This window comes from Anomaloglossus baeobatrachus, chromosome 5, assembly GCF_048569485.1.
Source record: "Anomaloglossus baeobatrachus isolate aAnoBae1 chromosome 5, aAnoBae1.hap1, whole genome shotgun sequence".
Classification (NCBI taxonomy): domain Eukaryota; kingdom Metazoa; phylum Chordata; class Amphibia; order Anura; family Aromobatidae; genus Anomaloglossus; species Anomaloglossus baeobatrachus.
The window spans coordinates 574,244,890-574,269,394 of record NC_134357.1 but is presented as its reverse complement, the minus strand read 5'-3'; the positions used below and the strand labels follow the sequence as shown (position 1 = coordinate 574,269,394).

Below are 24,505 nucleotides of genomic sequence, written 5' to 3'. Positions count from 1 at the left end.
CATAAGGCATGAAATGAGACTGCCAAGGATATGTATGCACCAGGGAGTGACTGAACTGTGCTGAATCCGGGGCATATACTACACCTATTAGGAAAACATCATAAGGCATGGAATGAGACTGCCAAGGATATGTATGTACCAGGGAGTGACTGGAACTGTGCTGAATCCAGAGCATATACTATACCTATTAGGAAAACATCATAAGGCATGGAATGAGACTGCCAAGGATATGTATGCACCAGGGAGTGACTGGAACTGTGCCGAATCCTGAGCATATACTATACCTATTAGGAAAACATCATAAGGCATGAAATGAGACTGCCAAGGATATGTATGCACCAGGGAGTGACTGAACTGTGCTGAATCCGGGGCATATACTACACCTATTAGGAAAACATCATAAGGCATGGAATGAGACTGCCAAGGATATGTATGCACCAGGGAGTGACTGGAACTGTGCTGAATCCGGAGCATATACTATAACTATTAGGCAAACATCATAAGGCATGGAATGAGACTGCCAAGGATATGTATGTACCAGGGAGTGACTGGAACTGTGCTGAATCCGGAGCATATACTACACCTATTAGGAAAACATCATAAGGCATGGAATGAGACTGCCAAGGATATGTATGTACCAGGGAGTGACTGGAACTGTGCTGAATCCGGAGCATATACTATACCTATTAGGAAAACATCATAAGGCATGAAATGAGACTGCCAAGGATATGTATGCACCAGGGAGTGACTGAACTGTGCTGAATCCGGGGCATATACTACACCTATTAGGAAAACATCATAAGGCATGGAATGAGACTGCCAAGGATATGTATGCACCAGGGAGTGACTGGAACTGTGCTGAATCCGGGGCATATACTATACCTATTAGGAAAACATCATAAGGCATGGAATGAGACTGCCAAGGATATGTATGCACCAGGGAGTGACTGGAACTGTGCTGAATCCGGAGCATATACTATACCTATTAGGAAAACATCATAAGGCATGGAATGAGACTGCCAAGGATATGTATGTACCAGGGAGTGACTGGAACTGTGCTGAATCCAGAGCATATACTATACCTATTAGGAAAACATCATAAGGCATGGAATGAGGCTGCCAAGGATATGTATGTACCAGGGAGTGACTGGAACTGTGCTGAATCCGGAGCATATACTATACCTATTAGGAAAACATCATAAGGCATGGAATGAGGCTGCCAAGGATATGTATGTACCAGGGAGTGACTGGACTGTGCTGAATCCGGAGCATATACTATACCTATTAGGAAAACATCATAAGGCATGGAATGAGGCTGCCAAGGATATGTATGCACCAGGGAGTGACTGGAACTGTGCTGAATCCGGAGCATATACTATACCTATTAGGAAAACATCATAAGGCACGGAATGAGGCTGCCAAGGATATGTATGTACCAGGGAGTGACTGGACTGTGCTGAATCCGGAGCATATACTATACCTATTAGGAAAACATCATAAGGCATGGAATGAGACTGCCAAGGATATGTATGTACCAGGGAGTGACTGGAACTGTGCTGAATCCGGAGCATATACTACACCTATTAGGAAAACATCATAAGGCATGGAATGAGACTGCCAAGGATATGTATGTACCAGGGAGTGACTGGAACTGTGCTGAATCCGGAGCATATACTATACCTATTAGGAAAACATCATAAGGCATGAAATGAGACTGCCAAGGATATGTATGCACCAGGGAGTGACTGAACTGTGCTGAATCCGGGGCATATACTATACCTATTAGGAAAACATCATAAGGCATGGAATGAGACTGCCAAGGATATGTATGCACCAGGGAGTGACTGGAACTGTGCTGAATCCGGAGCATATACTATACCTATTAGGAAAACATCATAAGGCATGGAATGAGACTGCCAAGGATATGTATGTACCAGGGAGTGACTGGAACTGTGCTGAATCCAGAGCATATACTATACCTATTAGGAAAACATCATAAGGCATGGAATGAGGCTGCCAAGGATATGTATGTACCAGGGAGTGACTGGAACTGTGCTGAATCCGGAGCATATACTATACCTATTAGGAAAACATCATAAGGCATGGAATGAGACTGCCAAGGATATGTATGTACCAGGGAGTGACTGGAACTGTGCTGAATCCGGAGCATATACTATACCTATTAGGAAAACATCATAAGGCATGAAATGAGACTGCCAAGGATATGTATGCACCAGGGAGTGACTGAACTGTGCTGAATCCGGGGCATATACTACACCTATTAGGAAAACATCATAAGGCATGGAATGAGACTGCCAAGGATATGTATGCACCAGGGAGTGACTGGAACTGTGCTGAATCCGGAGCATATACTATAACTATTAGGCAAACATCATAAGGCATGGAATGAGGCTGCCAAGGATATGTATGTACCAGGGAGTGACTGGACTGTGCTGAATCCGGAGCATATACTATACCTATTAGGAAAACATCATAAGGCATGGAATGAGACTGCCAAGGATATGTATGTACCAGGGAGTGACTGGAACTGTGCTGAATCCGGAGCATATACTACACCTATTAGGAAAACATCATAAGGCACGGAATGAGACTGCCAAGGATATGTATGTACCAGGGAGTGACTGGAACTGTGCTGAATCCGGAGCATATACTATACCTATTAGGAAAACATCATAAGGCATGAAATGAGACTGCCAAGGATATGTGTGTACCAGGGAGTGACTGGAACTGTGCTGAATCCGGAGCATATACTACACCTATTAGGAAAACATCATAAGGCATGGAATGAGACTGCCAAGGATATGTATGCACCAGGGAGTGACTGGAACTGTGCTGAATCCGGGGCATATACTATACCTATTAGGAAAACATCATAAGGCATGGAATGAGACTGCCAAGGATATGTATGTACCAGGGAGTGACTGGAACTGTGCTGAATCCAGAGCATATACTATACCTATTAGGAAAACATCATAAGGCATGGAATGAGACTGCCAAGGATATGTATGTACCAGGGAGTGACTGGAACTGTGCTGAATCCGGAGCATATACTATACCTATTAGGAAAACATCATAAGGCATGGAATGAGACTGCCAAGGATATGTATGTACCAGGGAGTGACTGGAACTGTGCTGAATCCGGAGCATATACTATACCTATTAGGAAAACATCATAAGGCATGGAATGAGACTGCCAAGGATATGTATGTACCAGGGAGTGACTGGAACTGTGCTGAATCCGGAGCATATACTATACCTATTAGGAAAACATCATAAGGCATGGAATGAGACTGCCAAGGATATGTATGTACCAGGGAGTGACTGGACTGTGCTGAATCCGGAGCATATACTATACCTATTAGGCAAACATCATAAGGCATGGAATGAGACTGCCAAGGATATGTGTGTACCAGGGAGTGACTGGACTGTGCTGAATCCGGAGCATATACTATACCTATTAGGCAAACATCATAAGGCATGGAATGAGACTGCCAAGGATATGTATGCACCAGGGAGTGACTGGAACTGTGCTGAATCCAGAGCATATACTATACCTATTAGGAAAACATCATAAGGCATGGAATGAGACTGCCAAGGATATGTATGTACCAGGGAGTGACTGGACTGTGCTGAATCCGGGGCATATACTACACCTATTAGGAAAACATCATAAGGCATGAAATGAGACTGCCAAGGATATGTATGTACCAGGGAGTGACTGGAACTGTGCTGAATCCGGGGCATATACTACACCTATTAGGAAAACATCATAAGGCATGAAATGAGACTGCCAAGGATATGTATGTACCAGGGAGTGACTGGAACTGTGCTGAATCCGGGGCATATACTATACCTATTAGGAAAACATCATAAGGCATGGAATGAGACTGCCAAGGATATGTATGTACCAGGGAGTGACTGAACTGTGCTGAATCCGGAGCATATACTATACCTATTAGGAAAACATCATAAGGCATGAAATGAGACTGCCAAGGATATGTATGTACCAGGGAGTGACTGGAACTGTGCTGAATCCGGGGCATATACTACACCTATTAGGAAAACATCATAAGGCATGAAATGAGACTGCCAAGGATATGTATGTACCAGGGAGTGACTGGAACTGTGCTGAATCCGGGGCATATACTACACCTATTAGGAAAACATCATAAGGCATGAAATGAGACTGCCAAGGATATGTATGTACCAGGGAGTGACTGGACTGTGCTGAATCCGGAGCATATACTATACCTATTAGGAAAACATCATAAGGCATGAAATGAGACTGCCAAGGATATGTATGCACCAGGGAGTGACTGAACTGTGCTGAATCCGGAGCATATACTATACCTATTAGGAAAACATCATAAGGCATGGAATGAGACTGCCAAGGATATGTATGTACCAGGGAGTGACTGGAACTGTGCTGAATCCGGAGCATATACTACACCTATTAGGAAAACATCATAAGGCATGGAATGAGACTGCCAAGGATATGTATGTACCAGGGAGTGACTGGACTGTGCTGAATCCGGAGCATATACTATACCTATTAGGAAAACATCATAAGGTATGGAATGAGACTGCCAAGGATATGTGTGTACCAGGGAGTGAAAGTAAACACCTCGTACACACGCGGCTCCGCTCCGTACACCTCGTACACACGCGGCTCCGCTCCGTACACCTCGTACACACACGGCTCTGCTCCGTACACCTCGTACACACACGGCTCTGCTCCGTACACCTCGTACACACGCGGCTCCGCTCCGTACACCTCGTACACACACGGCTCCGCTCCGTACACCTCGTACACACGCGGCTCCGCTCCGTACACCTCGTACACACGCGGCTCTGCTCCGTACACCTCGTACACACGCGGCTCCGCTCCGTACACCTCGTACACACGCGGCTCCGCTCCGTACACCTCGTACACACGCGGCTCCGCTCCGTACACCTCGTACACACACGGCTCCGCTCCGTACACCTCGTACACACACGGCTCCGCTCCGTACACCTCGTACACACACGGCTCTGCTCCGCACACCTCGTACACACACGGCTCTGCTACATCCACACTGTAAACCCCTCCTGACCCCACACATAAACTTCCCCTCATCCAGCACCATGACACCCAGCACAGCAGAGCCCTGCATACACTGAGGAGCTGATCATGTGACCCTGACTCCTCCCCTCCATGTGACATCATCACAGGTCCTGTAAGCACAGAGCAGCCATATATCTAGTGTGCGGCTCTGCAGGTGGAGGGAGGTGCAGGGTATTATATATCTAGTGTGCGGCTCTGCAGGTGGAGGTAGGTGCAGGGTATTATATATCTAGTGTGCGGCTCTGCAGGTGGAGGTAGGTGCAGGGTATTATATATCTAGTGTGCGGCTCTGCAGGTGGAGGTAGGTGCAGGGTATTATATATCTAGTGTGCGGCTCTGCAGGTGGAGGTAGGTGCAGGGTATTATATATCTAGTGTGCGGCTCTGCAGGTGGAGGTAGGTGCAGGGTATTATATATCTAGTGTGCGGCTCTGCAGGAGGAGGTAGGTGCAGGGTATTATATATCTAGTGTGCGGCTCTGCAGGTGGAGGTAGGTGCAGGGTATTATATATCTAGTGTGCGGCTCTGCAGGTGGAGGTAGGTGCAGGGTATTATATATCTAGTGTGCGGCTCTGCAGGAGGAGGTAGGTGCAGGGTATTATATATCTAGTGTGCGGCTCTGCAGGTGGAGGTAGGTGCAGGGTATTATATATCTGTGTGCGGCTCTGCAGGTGGAGGTAGGTGCAGGGTATTATATATCTAGTGTGCGGCTCTGCAGGTGGAGGTAGGTGCAGGGTATTATATATCTAGTGTGCGGCTCTGCAGGTGGAGGTAGGTGCAGGGTATTATATATCTAGTGTGCGGCTCTGCAGGTGGAGGTAGGTGCAGGGTATTATATATCTAGTGTGCGGCTCTGCAGGAGGAGGTAGGTGCAGGGTATTATATATCTAGTGTGCGGCTCTGCAGGTGGAGGTAGGTGCAGGTTATTATATATCTAGTGTGCGGCTCTGCAGGTGGAGGTGTGTGGAGATTCCCCATTACTGGGCTCAGGCTCTCTGGGGGAATTGGCTCCATTGTCCTGGTGTGTGTGGCGTCTGCTGCACATGCTGGGACCTGGGCTGGGCCGGGGGGTTCTTGCCCAGTAGGGTTCCGGGTTGAGGAGGAGTGATCCCGTGCCTTGAGCACTTTAGAAATGGCAGCTATTAAGAATACTGTGCGGTTGGAGGTGGTGGAGGATGACAGGACGGATATTGGGCTGGAGTACATTGTCAGGAATGTGGTGATGGGGCTGGCCGGAGTACATTGTCAGGAATGTGGTGATGGGGCTGGCCGGAGTACATTGTCAGGAATGTGGTGATGGGGCTGGCCGGAGTACATTGTCAGGAATGTGGTTATGGGGCTGGCCGGAGTGCATTGTCAGGAATGTGGTGATGGGGCTGGCTGGAGTGCATTGTCAGGAATGTGGTGATGGGGCTGGCCGGAGTACATTGTCAGGAATGTGGTGATGGGGCTGGCCGGAGTACATTGTCAGGAATGTGGTGATGGGGCTGGCCGGAGTACATTGTCAGGAATGTGGTGATGGGGCTGGCTGGAGTACATTGTCAGGAATGTGGTGATGGGGCTGGCCGGAGTACATTGTCAGGAATGTGGTGATGGGGCTGGCCGGAGTACATTGTCAGGAATGTGGTGATGGGGCTGGCCGGAGTACATTGTCAGGAATGTGGTGATGGGGCTGGCCGGAGTACATTGTCAGGAATGTGGTGATGGGGCTGGCCGGAGTACATTGTCAGGAATGTGGTGATGGGGCTGGCCGGAGTACATTGTCAGGAATGTGGTGATGGGGCTGGCCGGAGTACATTGTCAGGAATGTTGGGATGGGGCTGGCCGGAGTACATTGTCAGGAATGTTGGGATGGGGCTGGCCAGAGTACATTGTCAGGAATGTTGGGATGGGGCTGGCCGGAGTACATTGTCAGGAATGTTGGGATGGGGCTGGCCAGAGTACATTGTCAGGAATGTGGTGATGGGGCTGGCCGGAGTACATTGTCAGGAATGTGGTGATGGGGCTGGCCGGAGTACATTGTCAGGAATGTGGTGATGGGGCTGGCCGGAGTACATTGTCAGGAATGTTGGGATGGGGCTGGCCGGAGTACATTGTCAGGAATGTTGGGATGGGGCTGGCCAGAGTACATTGTCAGGAATGTGGTGATGGGGCTGGCCGGAGTACATTGTCAGGAATGTGGTGATGGGGCTGGCTGGAGTACATTGTCAGGAATGTGGTGATGGGGCTGGCTGGAGTACATTGTCAGGAATGTTGGGATGGGGCTGGCCGGAGTACATTGTCAGGAATGTGGTGATGGGGCTGGCCGGAGTACATTGTCAGGAATGTGGTGATGGGGCTGGCCGGAGTACGTTGTCGGGAATGTGGTGATGGGGCTGGCTGGAGTACATTGTCAGGAATGTGGTGATGGGGCTGGCCGGAGTGGACCTAGACAAGGTGTTTTGCATCCAGGAATTTGCGAAGGCCGGTAGATTTGACATCTCCTTTTACACAGAGGAGGACTGCCTGAACTTTTACCAGCTGCTGAGAGAGAACCAGGCGCACCAGTTTCTGCAGTTTATCCTGGTTAAACCACTTTTTTCTAATGTGGAGAGGCCCATCACCGTCCATATGTACAACCCTTTTGTAGAAATAGCCATGATTAGAGCGTTTTTGGCCAGATATTGCTCTTCTGTTAAAGGAGGCATTAAGCAGAAAAATATGTTTGGGGTGTTTAATGGGAACATAAAATTCTGGGTGCGTTTTAAACAAGATCCAGAGAACATTGGTGGCATAATGCACCCTCCCGGGAATTTTTCCATTGGGGGAGATAGGGGCTATCTCTTCTATCCTGGGCAGCCTTCTTTTTGCAGGAAATGCTTCAAATATGGACATGTGGCTGATAACTGCGAGGCAGGTGTAGCCTGCAGGAATTGCAAACAAGTGGGGCACGAAGCCTCGGAGTGTCCCTTTTCCCCTATGTGTGATATCTGTGGTGCAGGAGATCACACTTGTAGGTCTTGCCCTGGCTTGCATCGCCAGTCATTTTTGGAGAGATCTCAGTTTGTGAGGCGCAGAGACAGGGATAAGGCTGTGAAGCAAACACCAGCTCTGGAGAATGTGGCTGTTAACCCCCAGGTGTCTGAGGTGCCAGCTGTGTCTGTAATGGGGGCTGTGGTAGATGATCTTCCCAAGATTGAGAAGCAAGCCATGTTGGTGGACATTGACCTTCCCAAGGTGGAAGCCCTATTGGGGGTGGCAGAGCCCTCTGTGTGTGCAGAGCCATTGGGTGTGGTGCCAGAAACTCCTAGTGTGCCACTGCCTGCTTCTTCTGTGGATTTCACGCCTGCAGAGCTGATTGAGGAGTTTCTGAGCCCTGAGCCTGTTTCTCCCTTGAGCCCTAGTATGTATACATTTTCTGTGTCTCCAGAGGAGAAGGAGGAAGCCAGGATGCCCAGGGCAGAGAGCAGTGCTATTTTCAAGAAGGTGCTGGACAAAAATAAAATGTCTCATAAATCTGTGAAGAGGTTAAGGAGTAATCTATTGGCAAGGGTTCATGCGCCTCCAATAGAAACACATAATCCTTACGCTATATTGTCTCCTGACTTGGGGGACGAGTTGCAATCTGAGGCGCTTTCTGCAGTTAATCCTATATCTCCCAGTGTGGGTTTTTTGGAGGACGGCAAGGTGGCTCTCTTGGAGGATATGCTTGAAGATCCGTCGTAATGTGAATGCTGTGCACCTGCTTGAATGTGGTTTCTTATTCCCCTCTTTGGTTCCCATAAACCTATACCTCTATGGTGTTACAACTAAGGATCCTATCACAAAATGTGCGTATGTTTACCTCTTTGCCTAGGCGCACAGTGGTATTGGATTTTTTGGCCTCAAAGGGCAGTGATATTGTCTGTGTACAAGAGTGTGGATTAAAGAAATTTCCCAAGAAAAGTGAGTGGCAATATGGAGACTCTATCTGGTCTTTTTCTGCTTTGCATAGGAATGATGGCATTGGGGTGTTGATACAAAATAAGGACATTTCTGTCAAGGAATACACCGTGATTGAAGAAGGCAGATGTGTGCTGGTTTCTTTGTGTTACCATGGATGGGACTTCAGGCTCATATGCATTTACGCAAATGTGGACAAACATGACCGTCTTTTGTTATTTCAGAAGTTAATTTCATTTTTACACGGTAAAGTTCCTGTTTTTGTGGTGGGAGATTTTAATTGTGTATTTTCCAAATCAGCAAGAGCAAGTGCCTGTGAAAACAAGGTGGATGCAACAGGTATTTTGTGGAATAAGATACTGAAAGATTTTTCCTTAAAGGATGCAGTGGCTACTAAACCGGGACCCTTTACTTATCATGCCGCGGATGGTCGCACGGACTCCCGGCTGGATTATTTTTTCCTTTCAGATGAAATTTACTGTACTAATTATGTCCAAGAGAGAGTGTGTTTTTCTGATCATGAATGTTTGATGGGAGTGTTTGAGGTGGATGAATTTTCTTATGGAAGGGGTAGGTGGAGAATGAATGTGAGTGTGCTAGGGGATGAAAGGGTTACAAGAATGTTTGCTATGAGGTTTGCTGGATGGGTGAGGCAGAAAAATGATTTTGGTGATATTTTGCAATGGTGGGAATGGGTTAAATGTAGGATACGCAGTTTCTTTCGGAAAGTTGGTTGCACCAGGGCTAAACAGAGAAGATTGGCCTTTACCCGCTTTGATAGACGGATTGCTTTTCTGCGTAGGTGTAAATCGTTTGGTATGTGTGTGGAGAAAGAGTTGCAGGGAGCGCAGAAAGAGGTGAATGACTGGATAACTGAGAAAGGTCGAGAGATTGTGTTCCGCTCTCGAGTGAAAATCAAAGAGCAGAATGAGAAATGTACTCGATTTTTCTTTAAGAAAATGTGTGGAGGGAAGAAAGATATGAGAATTTTGCTGAATGAGGAAGGTGAAGAAGTGCGTGGAGAAGGTGTGATAAAAGAAGTGGCAAGATTTTATGGAGAATTGTATGATGTGAAGGAATGTGAGATGGGGAGGGACAATGAGTTTCTGCAGGTGGTGAAGAACTTTGTGGATGAGGATGAAGGGCTTAGGTTGCTGGATGATATTACTATGGGGGAACTCCATGATGTGATAAGCAAATCACCTAAGAACAAGTCCCCAGGGCATGACGGGATACCATGTGACTTTTACGTCAAGTTCTGGGACATTGTGGGTAAAGACTTCTTGGAGGTGGTGAAATTCTTATTCACAGGAAAGGAGATGCCGGACTCTATGAAGAGAGGATTGCTGGTTTTACTTTATAAAAAGGGGGATAAGAGGAGTTTGGTGAATTGGAGACCCATAACTTTATTGAATGCAGATTATAAAATCTATGCAAAAATTCTGGCAAGTAGAATGAAGGAGGTGATTGCTTCGGTGATAGGTGAGGAACAGGTCTGTGCGGTGCCTAAGCGTAGGATACATGACAATGTGTGCCTGGTGAGAGATGTGATTGAGGACTGTAAGAATAGGAAGAAAAGTATAATTGTGTGTGCATTGGATTTTGAGAAAGCGTTCGATCGAGTGGCCCATTTGTTTTTGTTTAGTGTGTTGATTAGAATGGGTTTTCCTGAGCGTTTGGTTAGGTTGATTGCGTGTTTGTATGAAGGGGCTCAGAGTGTGGTGCAGGTGAATGGTTTTTTCACAGAACCTTTTAGGATTTTATCTGGGGTTAGACAAGGTTGTCCACTTTCTCCTATTTTATTTATTTGTGTGTTAGAACCTCTGTTACAATTGATTAGGCAAGATAAGGTTGTGAAAGGGTTTTTGGTTCCGGGTAGTGATGGTAAGGTCGTGAAGGCTGTGGGCTACATGGATGATGTGTGTGTGTTGTGTGACTCTGAGTGTGATTTGCAAAGGGTGAAATTGTTGGTGAAATTATTTTGTATTGCGTCTGGTTTCAAAATTAATTGGGGGAAAAGTAAAATTAAGGTTCTTTTTAGTTCTCATGAGGTGAGGGATGTGGATATGGAATGTGTGAATGAGGGTATTGAGGTGTTGGGTGTTAGTTTGGATGAGGAGTTGAAAGGTGAGAAAAGTTGGGATGTAATGAGTGGTAAGATAGCGAGGAAATTGGATTTTTGGAGGCTACGTGAATTATCCTTCACAGGGAAAATATTGGTCATTAAAAGTGTAATATTGCCTATGATTATGTATTTGGCGTTGGTGTTTCCTCCGCCGTGTGTCTTTTTTAGGAGTATAAATAGATTATTGTTTATATTTCTATGGGGTAGTAACATAGAGAAAGCTAAAAGAGAGATTCTCTTGAAAAGTAAAAGGAATGGGGGTTTGGGTTTCCCTAACCTGGAGGTTTATATTGGGTTAAATTGCATTAGGTTTTTAATAACTTTATTTGCTAAGGAAACTAAAGCTGCTAGTATGGCCAGATATTTGGCCGGCACTATGGCCAACCGACTACAATGGTCTTTTCAGGACAATAGTAAGCCAATTGCCTTTCTGTGTCCGCTGTGGTATTTGAGGGTGGAAGCCTTTATCAAAAAATTTCATCTGGAGAAAATGTCTATGTTGAGCTTTCTTAACAAGAAGGTTTTGATTAAGAGAATGTGTATGGATGATATGCTGTGCGTGATTGCAGGGTTAAAGTCTGCAGAAGCGGAAGATGTCTGGCAAAAATTGGAGCGTTGTGACTTGTCTAATAAACAGAAGGATTTTGTGTGGATGTCTTTGCATGGGGTGCTGCCGGTGAGGAGCGTGCAGAAAAGAAAGGGGTTGGCTGTGTCTGAACGGTGTCCAAGAGAGCGGTGTGGAAGTGATGAGGAGGTGGGTCATGTGCTGTGGTCATGTAACTTTGCCAAGGATGTCTGGAATAAGATGAGTGGGTTATGTATGGAATTGACTGGGATACAGTGTCTGACTTATAAGATTATTATGTTTGGGTTATGTAAATTAAATAGGACGGAGGATAGATTGTTGTGGATATTTGTGGCTTGTGTGAAGGAAGTGCTCTGGAATTGTAGAAATCTGTATGTGTATAAGGAGGAGGTGATTGAGGTGACTGATTGCGTCAGTATGATCTTAGAGAAATTGCATTTCTATTATAAGTATGATTTGGAGAGAGGACTGGATGCAGAGGGGATGTGGAAGTTTTTGAAGTGGAAACAGATATTTGTGTGATTTGTATATTTGGATTTCATGGTTATAAGTTTGTAACAGTTATGGTTTTTCTTTTGTGATGACACTGAATTAAAGGAAAACCTTATATGATGATTAAGACATGACCATATGCTGTCTTCCTATGGGAGCACAGGGCTATGGTGGACACTCTATCTTAACCTGAAAGGTTTTATAAAAAAAAATAAAAAAAAAAAAAAAAAATTAACCCCTTCAGCTCTGAGACTTTCTTGGTGTTTTTCTCTCGCTGATTTCTATGAATCGTGAGGTTTTTGTTCCTTTTCCTCTAATAGATACAGACGCCCCAACTATGAGAGGCCGGAAGTGAGGAAACCCGTCTGCCCTCAGTCCTCGGCCCCCGTCTGCCCTCGGTCCTCGGCCCCTTTCTGCCCTCAGTCCTCGGCCCCTTTCTGCCCTCGGTCCTCGGCCCCTTTCTGCCCTCGGTCCTCGGCCCCTTTCTGCCCTCGGTCCTCGGCCCCTTTCTGCCCTCGGTCCTCGGCCCCTTTCTGCCCTCGGTCCTCGGCCCCTTTCTGCCCTCTGTCCTCAGCCCTCTTCTGCCCTCAGTCCTCAGCCCCTTTCTGCCCTCGGCCCCCTCCTGCCCTCTGTCCTCGACCCCTTTCTGCCCTCAGTCTTCGGCCCCTTTCTGCCCTCGGTTCTCGGCCCCTTTTGGTCCTCGGTCCCTTTCTACCCCCACACAGTATATTGTTCCCCAGAATGTTCTCATTATAAGTTTCCCCTTATTCTCTCCAGTAATTGTATTATTACAGCGGATTCTTTATGATGTTACATCGTCATCTTCTCCCCATTCAGGTCCCTACAATATCGGATCCTCTCAGTGGAGATCTTCTATAGAAGAGAATTCTCCTGATTGCCCCGTGAAGGATGGATATGGACAGGGACAAGATGGCGGAGAGGATATTACACCTCACCCTAGAGATCCTCTTCCGGCTTACTGGAGAGGTGAGAGATTCTGATGACGTCACATTACATCATTCTTATATACTAGAAGGTGGCCCGATTCTAACGCATCGGGTATTCTAGAAATTATTGTGTAGTTAATGTATGATTTTTGTTATATATATATATTGATGTAGTTGCCAAGTGTTTGTGTAGGGCGCTGTAAATGTTCTGGGTGTTGTCTGGGTGTGAGAGTGGTGTTTGTGTGCTGAGTTGTGTGTTGCATTGTTTGTGGAGCGCAGTGTGTGTTACGCGGTTTGTGTGTTTCTGTGTGTTTTGGGGGGGAGGTATGTTTTTTTTGTGTGTGTGTGTGTGTGTCTTGGAGTAGTCCTAGGGGGAGAAGAGGATAACGAGGGGAGTATTCCTGGGGGGGAGGTGTATAGGTGCCCAATTTGTGCGGGGGCGTGGCTGAGCGGGCACAGTGTGCGGGGCCGAGCGGAGCGGCCAATGCAGGGGATGGGGCTGAGTGGAGTGGCCAATGCGTGCGGGGGGCGGGGCTGAGCAGAGCGGCCAATGCGACGGTTGTCACTGTAATCACGTAATTTTGGAGCAAGACAGACAGAATAAGGCTGCTTTCACACTACGTCTTTTTAACATGCGTCCTGAACGTTTTTTTAACGCAAAAACGGATCCAATGCAAATGCGTTTTCATTTCAATGCATTTGCAATGGACTCGCGGTAACATGCGTTCACCTGCGTTTGCGTGCGTTATAGGGAGGATCCAGCGACTTGCAGTTTTTTAACATCTTTCAAAAACGCTACTTGTAGCGTTTTTGAGCTGCGTCCAAATACTACAAATCGCTGGATCCTGACTAAACAGCATGCAAACGTATGTGAACGCTGGCATGCTGATAGGCAGGATCCTGCTTGCTCTACTGAGCATGCCCAGAACCAGTCTCGCGTGATCAGGCTCTCTCTCCTACCTCTCTGTCTCTCCCCTCTCTCTCCCCCACCTGAGAGCTGCGGACACTCGTAACCAACGTAAATATCGGGTAACCACTTATCTTAGTTACCCGATGTTTACGTTGGTAACGTGTGCAGGGAGCCCGGCTCCTAGCAGCTGCAGACGCTCGTAACCAATGTAAATATCGGGTATCCAAGCACGTATACCCGATGTTTACCTTGGTTACGAACCTCCGCAGTTGTAAGAAGCCGGCTCCCAGTCTGGCACGTTTAGTTCCCCTCACTCCCGATCACATGACTCCTATGCCCGCCCCTAAACATCCAGTGACAGGAAAGTAAACATGCGTTTTTTGCTGTAAAAGCAGGATCCGCTTTTGCAGCAAAAAAACGTTCAGGACGCATGTTAAAAAGACGTAGTGTGAAAGCAGCCTAAGGCAAATATGTATATATATGTATGTATATAATATAGATGGACAGAACTGGAGAGGTGAGGACTCTGGAAATGTCTGGAGTGAGATTTATTACTGTGTCTCTCCATAACCAGGATTACACAGTAGTGAAGAAGACCTCTAGTGAGCGCTGTCAGGCCCCTGTGTCTGAGGGATGGGGAAGACCCCTGAGCCCAATCACGGGGCCTCCACCTCACCCCCCGATACATGAGGACATCAATGACCAGAAGATCCTAGAACTCACCTACAAGATGATTGAGCTGCTGACTGGAGAGGTGACACTGCTGGGAATGCTGGGACATTATACAGTAACGCTATGAAGGGATCGGGGGTGACGGTATCATTGTATGTGACAGGTTCCTATAAGGTGTCAGGACGTCACCGTCTATTTCTCCATGGAGGAGTGGGAGTATTTAGAAGGACACAAAGATCTGTACAAGGACGTCATGGAGGTTCCCCAGCCCCTCACATCACCAGGTAATAGACAGGACTAAATACACACGGCCTATAATTATCTGTATGTAAGGAATGAATTCAGTCCCTGTATGTGTCTCCTCCAGTTCTATCCAGTAAGAGGACAACACCAGAGAGATGTCCCCGTCCTCTTCTCCCACAGGACTGTAAACAAGAAGACCCCGATGTTCCTCAGGATGTGTTTCCTCCAGCTCTATCCTGTAAGAGATTTCTACTCATGTACTTCCTGCACTAATTTTGTATTTACATTTTTAGACTTTCTGCTCTGGTTTTTTTCAGCTGTATTTTCTTTGCTTCTAGTGTCTTCTCTTTGTTGGTATGAAGGCAACTTAAACACCTGCAGAGTGTTCATGAATACCCTGTTTCCCCGAAAATAAGCCCTAACATGATTTTATGGGATTTTTCGAGAATGCTTGAAATATAAGCCCTACTCCAAGAATAAGCCATAGTTACAGTCAGGAGCTGGGAGGAATCAAACTGCGCAATTTCTGAGGAACCCCACTCTCTTATGGACTCCATCAGTTGTATTCTAAGGTTGATTGTTTAAGGACCTTTGATGATTTCAAAGTCCTGTGACATGATGTAACCAAAGGTCTCTTAATTGCAGGAGTCTAAATGAAGTGAACAGGACACAGGCTGGCATGCAGGACTTGTATTAGGGGAAAGGGAGAGCAAACTGGGCAATTTCACAGGGCCCCATAATCCTAGCGGCCCCAGTGTTTTGTATGCAAATTATAAGACTGCTTAAGGACTTTTTTACATCACATCATGTGACCAAAGGCTGGTGTGTGTGTGTGTTCACGACAATTTTAACCAGCTTTGCCAAAATGGGCAGAGCTTGGCCAGAACAAGGGTGTGATGCCACCGCTTCTCTAATTCATAACAAACTGTGACGTTCCCTATGCCAGAAATCTCACTCCAGTCCCTGACGTCATTTTTCAATGTACATCACCGGTCTTGATGAATTTGAACCCTAATGTCTATCTGTACAGGCTGCAAGACCCTGCTACCTGCTTTTGTTACAAAGCTTAAGGATAGGCCATCAGCGTTACAGTCCCAGACAACCCAGTTGAATTTTCAGCATCTGTCTTTATTTTAGTCTTTGAAAAAATACCTCTTTGAACTTGTCTATGTTGTGGATCACTTTTTCAAGGAGATGTTTGCAGGTTTTGTCAACTGTCATGGCAGCGTCAGGATCTGTTGAAATGATAGACTCTGGTACTTTGCATGTTAATTTCTCTGCTGTCTGTGAGCAGCACAGGGAGACGCAGGCATCGAACCACAGGCTTGGGCAGGCTAGTAAGAGTTATTCTCTGTTGGGCTGCTTGTTAATGTCTGTGATCACATGCTGTAGAGGAGAAAATATTGTTTGCTCTCGTTTTGTATATGCTGGCTGGACTATTTCATTAATGCCAGCTATAGTTTACTTATACTGATCTGGTGAGGTGTTGTGATCCAGATTTATGGGTGTTTTTTGTGCATTATTACTGTGAGCTGTTGTTGTGTTAACCCTTGTTGTCATTTTTGTTGCTGCCTTCCTGCTCTTGCTTTTCTCCTTACCCTCTCACTGTTTATTTTTGTGAGTTTGCAATGTGTCCCATCTGTCTTAATCTGTATTTCCATCATAATCCTGCCCCTTCATTCCCTTGGAGATCACAGATTAGATCTAGTCAGGAGACTAGTAATGCACGAGACTCCGGCATCTCCATCTTCAGGGGTAATCCAGAGGTTAGGAATAGCTTAGGGTCCCCTAGTGTGAGGGACAGTATAGGAGCCCCCTATCCCTCATTATCCTGCCGTCACATTATGACAATCAATCAGATTATTTACTGTAGCAGAGAACAGAGAACAGGTGCTAGGAATGGGAGAGCCGAATTAACAAAGATGTAACTCTTAAGGCCGCTTTACACATAACGATATTGCTAGCGATCTCATTGCGATGTGACACGTCCAGATCGTTGCTACGATTTGCCGAGATCGCTCATAGGTCATTTTGTAGTGGTCACACGTACCCATCCCACAAACGATGCTACATCGTTCAGCGAGATATTGTTTGACCAAGGCAGTCATGTGGATGTTGTTCGTCGTTGGCAGGGTATCAAACGTAGCAATATCTCTGCTGCGTTCCAAATGACGAACAATATTTTGAAACTGAACGTCGTGTCAACGATCAACGATTTTCGCTATTTTTAATATCGTTCGCAGTCGCACATAGGTGTCACATGCAACGACGTTGTTAACAACGACGGAAGTGCGTCACGAAAACCGTGACCCCGACGACATATCGTCAGATAAATCGTAGCGTTTAAAGGGGCCTTTAGATCTCGATATTGGACAACAGATTCAGAATAATTTTTTCCCTAATTTAATTTCTGATGTTAAAAAAATAAATATACTTTCAAGATAATATCATTAATAATATCTTTGTGTTTATTTTTAACAGATGGCTGTATTGGGAGTTCAGATGGATCTCTAATATCTTCAGAATTTATAACCGATGATGAAAGTATCCCACATGATACATATGAAGAGCATGCTGTTGTCCCAGATATAAATCCAGTCCTTCCTCGGAAAGCTCTATCATCTGAGTTTTTCAAACAAGCCCAAAATTCCCATTTATCACAGAATTGTAAGCAGAATAAAAGTTACGGAAGGGATGTGGAATATGAAACGGATGAAACGGTTCCTACAAGGGAGAAGCCATTTTCATGTTTAATATGTGGGAAATGTTTTACCAGGAAATCACATCTTGTTGTGCATCAAAGATCTCACACAAGGGAGAAGCCGTTTTCATGTTCAAAATGTGGGCAATGTTTTACTAGTAAATCAAATTTTGCTAGACATCATAAAATTCACATAGGGGAGAAGCCATTTTCATGTTCAGAATGTGGAAAAAGTTTTATTCGGAAAACACACCTTGTTAGACATCATAAAATTCACACAATGGAGAAGCCATTTTCATGTTCAGAATGTGGGAAATGTTTTAGTCAGAAATCGGTTCTTGTTGTGCATCAAAGATCTCACACAGGGGAGAAGCCATTTTCATGTTTAGAATGTGGGAAATGTTTTATTCAGAAATCAGATCTTGTTAGGCATCAAAGATTTCACACAAGGGAGAAGCCATTTTCATGTTCAAAGTGTGAGAAATGTTTTATTCAGAAATCAGATCTTGTTAGGCATCAAAGATCTCATACAGGGGAGAAGCCATTTTCATGTTCAGAATGTGGGAAATGTTTTATTCAGAAATCGGTTCTTGTTTCGCATCAGAGAACACACACAGGGGAGAAGCCGTTTTCATGTTCAGAATGTGGGAAATGTTTTATTCAGAAATCGGTTCTTGTTTCGCATCAGAGAACTCACACAGGGGAGAAGCCGTTTTCATGTTCAGAATGTGGGAAATGTTTTACTAGTAAACCAGCTCTTATTAAACATGTGAAGAAGCTGCACAGGGAAGGAACCTTTTTCATGTTGTGAATAATTGAAATGTATAACTGGTAAATCAAGTCTTGCCGACCATCAGAAAACCAACAGAGCGGAGCAGCCATTCTTGCTTTCCGAATTTGCCAAATGTTTTTAAGACTAATCCTATCCTGTTGTCCGATGAGTCACACAGGAGAAGCCATCATGATGTACTGTAATTCAAAGGCTTTTATAAAAAGATTGGCTACAGTTGCTCAAGTAAGAATTTGTGAGGAAAAGAACCATTTTATTTATTTTTAAACTTATTGTATTTTTTGGACCATAAGACACACCTAGGTTTTGAAGGAGGAATATAGGGAAAAAGATTGACACAAAAAATGTGGTCAAGAAGCACTGTTATGGGGGGGGATCTGCTGCTGACACTGTTAGGCCGGCTTCTCACTTGCGATTTTCTCGCAGTAGTGCAATGCGAGAAATTCTTGCATTGCACTCGGATACATGTTAATCAATGAGGCAGCTCCCATCTGCTATTTTTTCTTAGTTCAAATCGAGAAAAAAAATCGCAGCATGCTGCGTTTTGGAGAGTTTCTCGCGCGAGTCTCTCCAATGCAACTCTATGGGAGCGGGTAAATAAACGCATGTTACACGGATCAGCACTAGTGACATTCGTTTTTCTAAATACATTTATCGCATGTTTCACAAAACACTGGAAATGACTGAAGTCTAGCAATATCTCTCTCTCTCTCTCATTATTCAATCTCGTATTCCCTGCTTTCCCCGCCCACCGGCGCCCATAATTGGTTGCAGTCAGACACGTTCCCACAATGAGTGTCAGCTGTCTCTCTGCAACCAATCACAGCTGCCGTTGGGCGGTGGCAATCGAGGTAATAAGGAGTTAATGGCAGCAGCCTATAGCTGCCACTAAGTCCTAGGTTAATCATTGCAGGCGTCTCCCCAAGATACCTTCCATGATTAACCTGTAAGATAAAGGATTTTTTGGATGTGTGCGTTTATTTTCTTTATTTGTAATAAATGACAAAAAAACAACCTCTTTCACCACTTTATTAAAGTCCCCAAATACCCTTCCATGTCCGACGTAATCCACAGAGGTCCCACGACGCTTTCAGCTCTGCTACATCAGAAGCTGACAGAGAGTGGTCACAGACCACGACCGCTCTGTGAGCTCCCCGCAGCGACTGAAGTGGGTCGCACTATCAGCGATGATGTCACTCAGGTTACCCGCGACCACAGATCTCATTGGGAGCACTTCAGCTGTGGCCGCGGGTAACCTCAGTGACGGCACCGCTGATCGCACGGCTCACTGCGGTCACTCAGGGGATTTGCGTTCACCGGTGAGACCTTCCCCGGGGACCGCAAATCAGGCCATGCCACACAGACAAAGCCGCGGGATGACAATGAAGTCGAGTGAAGTTCATCCGACTTCATTCTGATCGTGCGGCTCTGTCTGTGTCTGCTGTCAGTGGCTATTCAGCTCTGCTACATGGCTCTGTCTGTGTCTGCTGTCAGCGGCCATGTAGCAGAGATGAATGGCAGATGACATAGTAAAAACGGATCCCATACACATCAAACATGCATTGCACATGCACTGAAATCATGAGAAAAATCCCAGGATCGCAGTGCAGTTGCATTGCACACTGATCATAAAGTGAACTAAAATCGTCCGACTTTTTATCATGCAACTTGGACCGATTTTACACGCATAAATGTGTTTCCAGCCTTACTGGGATAAAATCTCCCAATTCTGTACTGATGTCACGCATCCTGGACCCCTTCCAGGTACTGTTGATGTGTCTCCCATCCTCATGCATACTGTATATCTATCCTGGTATATATGTTGCCCATCTTTATCCCATCCTGGTATATATGATCCCCATCCTGGTATATATGGGTTTTGGCCTAGTATATATGTCCCCATTCGTGTATATATATAGCCCTCATCTTGGGCCCATTCTGGTATATATTTCCCCATCATACTGCACACATAAGAAAAGAAATGATTATACTCCCCATCTCTCCGCTCTTCCGGTGCACGGTGTTCTCTTCTGATGCTGGCAAGTGACATCATCATGTAAGCGGAGAAGCACATGACATTGCTGCCATGTGCCTTCAGTTACACGCAGACGTAAGTGTTAGAGAATAGTCAGCCATAATGTGCTGAGTAGCCATGTTGTATCTAACAGCCATCTTGGGAAGACTTGAGCAAACTAACTTTGCAGCTAATGAGATGCACTGGCTAGAGTTCTCCCCCCAGAGAGGAGATAGAGATGACATCAGTGTAATTAGCAGGTATCCGAAAAGGTCCAAAAAAGGTTAAATCGAATAGAAGAATACAATTGCGTCAGTTGATAGATGGTGATGTGTCGTCATGAATAGCAGGTATACTGAATTGATAAAGAAATTAAGTTGTCAATAGAGTTGTCAGTGTTTGAAGAGTTATGTGAAGTAGAGGCGCCTTCAGGGATCAGAAATGTCAGCAATGACGACACGGCTGAACTAGTGAAAAGTATCATGGAGGCCCATAGGAATACAATAAGTTTTTACCGCAATGCTCGTAAATAATGTCATGATGTATTATTATATTCTTTGTTCTCCAACGTACACGCCTTTCTCTGCAGTATGAGCTTTCCTTTGTGTAACATGTATAAAAGCCCCACATGTCTTTCGGGGGACACTTCTTCATCTGTTGCTAATTCTACTGTTTTGCAAGACACCTGCGTGTGTCATCCTGCCACATAACCTGTCTTATCTGCTCTGTTGCTATCTCGGAATAAACTTCAGTCTTTGCTTGATTGTCGGATTGTCTACAATGTCTTCTTAGCTCTCAAGATCTACGGACATTTTCTTTCAGTAAAGGCTACTTTACACTCTGCGATATCGGTCCCGATATCGCTAGCGTGGGTACCCGCCCCCATCTGTTGTGCGACACGGGCAAATCGCTGCCCGTGCCACACAACATCGCGCAGACGCGTCACACATACCTGCCCGGAGATGTCGCTGTGACCGGCGAACCGCCTCCTTTCTAAGGGGGCAGTCCGTGCGGCGTCACAGCGACGTCACTGAGCGGCCGCCCAATAGAAGCGGAGGAGCGGAGATGAGTGGCCGGAACATCCCGCCCACCTCCTTCCTTCCTCATAGCGACCGGGAGGCAGGTAAGGAGAGGTTTCTCGTTCCTGCGGCGTCACACATAGCGATGTGTGCTGCTGCAGGAGCGACGAACTACATCGTTACTGCTGCAGTAACAATAATCGAGAATGGACCCCCATGTCACCGATGAGCGATTTTGCACGTTTTTGCAACGATGCAAAATCGCTCACCGGTGTCACACGCAGCAACATCGCTAATGCGGCCGGATGTGCGTCACAAATTCCGTGACCCCAACGACTCCGCATTAGTGATGTCGCAGCGTGTAAAGCCCCCTTAAGCTCCCAGAATATTCACTGCTCCCCACAGCTGGGATTATGGATTTGGGGAGCAGTGAATATTCAATGTCTAATAGTAGACACACGTGATCCTCCAGTCATAGCAGTAAGCGGGCGCCTTAGTAATCATGTGTACCCAATATTAAAGAGAATGAATATTCGCTGCTCCCCATGCTAATAATACTGCCCACCTCCTGGTTGGTTCTGGCTTCATTGCCTAGAGTTGGGCGGGATTATGGCGTGGGGAGCAGTCAATATTGTTATCTGGCACACTGTGAAGGGTGCTTTACACGCTGCGACATCGCTAGCGATCTCGTTAGCGATGTGACTTGCCAGATCGCAGATGCAATCTGCCGAGATCGCAAATGTGACCAGCGCTATGAAACCGACCTATGTGCGATCTCGGCAGATCGCATCTGCGATCTGGCGTGTCACATCGCAAACGAGATTGCTAGCGATGTCGTGGTGTGTAAAGCACCCTTTAGCCTTTTTGAGAGCCTTTAGGAACATTTGTGAAAGCTTTTGATACTGGATTATATTTAGATAATTCACTAATCTCGGGTTTCCCACTGCTTTATTTACTAAAAAGTGCAGCCCCGGATTGGAGATAGGAACTCCTAAGTATATCACATTGTATATAATTGCATTTTCAAATCTTGTTGTTATGTTAATAAATGCTTGTAAATATATATTCTTCCTGCCTAGCTTTCTCTATTGTCTAGATGTTATGATTTTGCCTCAGAACCTCTGGAGTTGGTGCAGAGCTGTAGACATTTCACACCAAAATAGTGAGGGGAGAATTGAATCACACTGCATCCTAGATATGTGGAAGTTGTTAAGACGCTCTGTTCCCAAATTATCAAAGCTTTTATGCCAAAAAACCTCACAAAAATTTGGAAAGTTGTGCCAAGATTTGGCATTTTCACTCTAAAATTGGCAGAGCTTAGCTGGGACGGGGGCGTGACAGCACAGCTCCTTTAATTCATGACGAGCTGTGGTGTTCCCTATGCCAGAAATCTCACTCCAGTCCCTGAAGGGAGTAATATTTCTAGCATGGCACAAGGAGGCACATGCCACTCGTCAAACGCTCCAGATTCATGAGGAGGCATTTACCTCTTCATGAATCAGGAGCGGCCCCCGCATAAATTGAGCTTTTTATGTTATAAAACTGATTCCTTTACAAAGGATAATTGTTGTAATAGTAAAACCTAAAGGATTATATATGTCTGATATCCAAGAGATTACTTTTTTGTGGGGCTACCCACACATAGAGATATACGGACCCGTTGAAGTTCGGGTTTTTCAGTCGGACTTTAAATAAAGTTCAGTTCGGGAACCGGACTTGTCCTGAACCCCATTGGAAGTCACTGATTGGGCAGTTCGGGTCTCCGTCCACATGCAACCGGCCATAAACAGAACTTTTATTACCAGGGGAGGAAGGGCGGGGTTTTTTCTTGTACACAATACATCCTATAACGATGTTTTTACCTCCCCGTGAAATCCATTCACACACTGCAAGCGGCTCGCACTGGCCGAGCACTGAGTGTACCCGAGCACAGCGATGCTAGATCGAGTGGTTAGGATACATAAAGCACCCGAACTCTGAACTCTAACACTGATTTTTTATATAAAGTCTGTATTTGGTACAAACACCGAACTTTACTGTTCAGGTTCACTCGTCTCTGCCCACAAACCTTTATTACAGTTTATAATATGGGTATAGAAGAGACCAGAACTGAAAGGGGCCTATCTCTTGGTGGAGAGGAAGTAACATTTATGATACCTATGCTGGGGTTTTGTGAATTTAATGGTATTCGGTCACTAAGTGTTAACCCCTTAATTAAAAATCAGAATAATGTAAAGACAGTGTCACACTAGGTACGGTGAAGTACCAAGCGAACGGCAAAAGGGAAGGAAAACCCTGTGTGTAGGGAAGGGAAGATGGTAACCTCTGACTAAGCCTACCGCTGGGCCCTGAGTTGCCACACCACACTGAGCCGGATACCTGACCCTAGGCTGACTCTAATCTGGTCCCTAAATAGGGAATGGATGGGATGAGCTCTTCATCAACCCCACTAAGCACTAAAGGACAAACAAAGATAACAAACAAAGGGAAACCACAAACAACTTATCTCTAGGCGACTCATTAAGAACTTCAGTAAAGAGCAATAACAATCCTGCTGGTGTGTGCAAGCCACATGCTTGCATCCAGAGCTTGTGAAGGAACTGAATATCACTAGTACATGTTCAGGGAAAATGAGAGTATTTAAACCCAAAAGGAAATACAGATCATTAGCAACTGAAAGGAAGAGGAGCTCCCCTGGGTCCTAAAGAAAAAAGGATGAAAACCCAGCAGAGGAGATATCAGTACACTGAATACTGACAGCAGGAACAATAGAAAGTCAGGGAACATTTTGCGCAGCGAAATGCTGTGACCTTCTAATGTCAAACACCACAGGACTGTCTTACCCGTGACAGACAGGGACTATGATTCCAATGATGTGCCATTTACTGGGATGCTTGGTGTAGTTTTGATAAAATCTAGTAGTAAAAACTACTACTAGTAAAAAGCAATGAAAAAATATAG

General features: G+C 45.6%; 1 protein-coding gene across 1 annotated transcript in view; it reads left to right on the top strand.

Moving 5' to 3' along the window:
- LOC142313085 (uncharacterized) overlaps positions 1-24,505 on the top strand; it is a 139,415-nt gene that overhangs the window by 13,872 nt on the left and 101,038 nt on the right. The window contains 1 exon segment of the mRNA XM_075352071.1: positions 17,899-18,490. Within this exon segment, the coding sequence (XP_075208186.1) occupies positions 17,899-18,490 (592 nt within the window).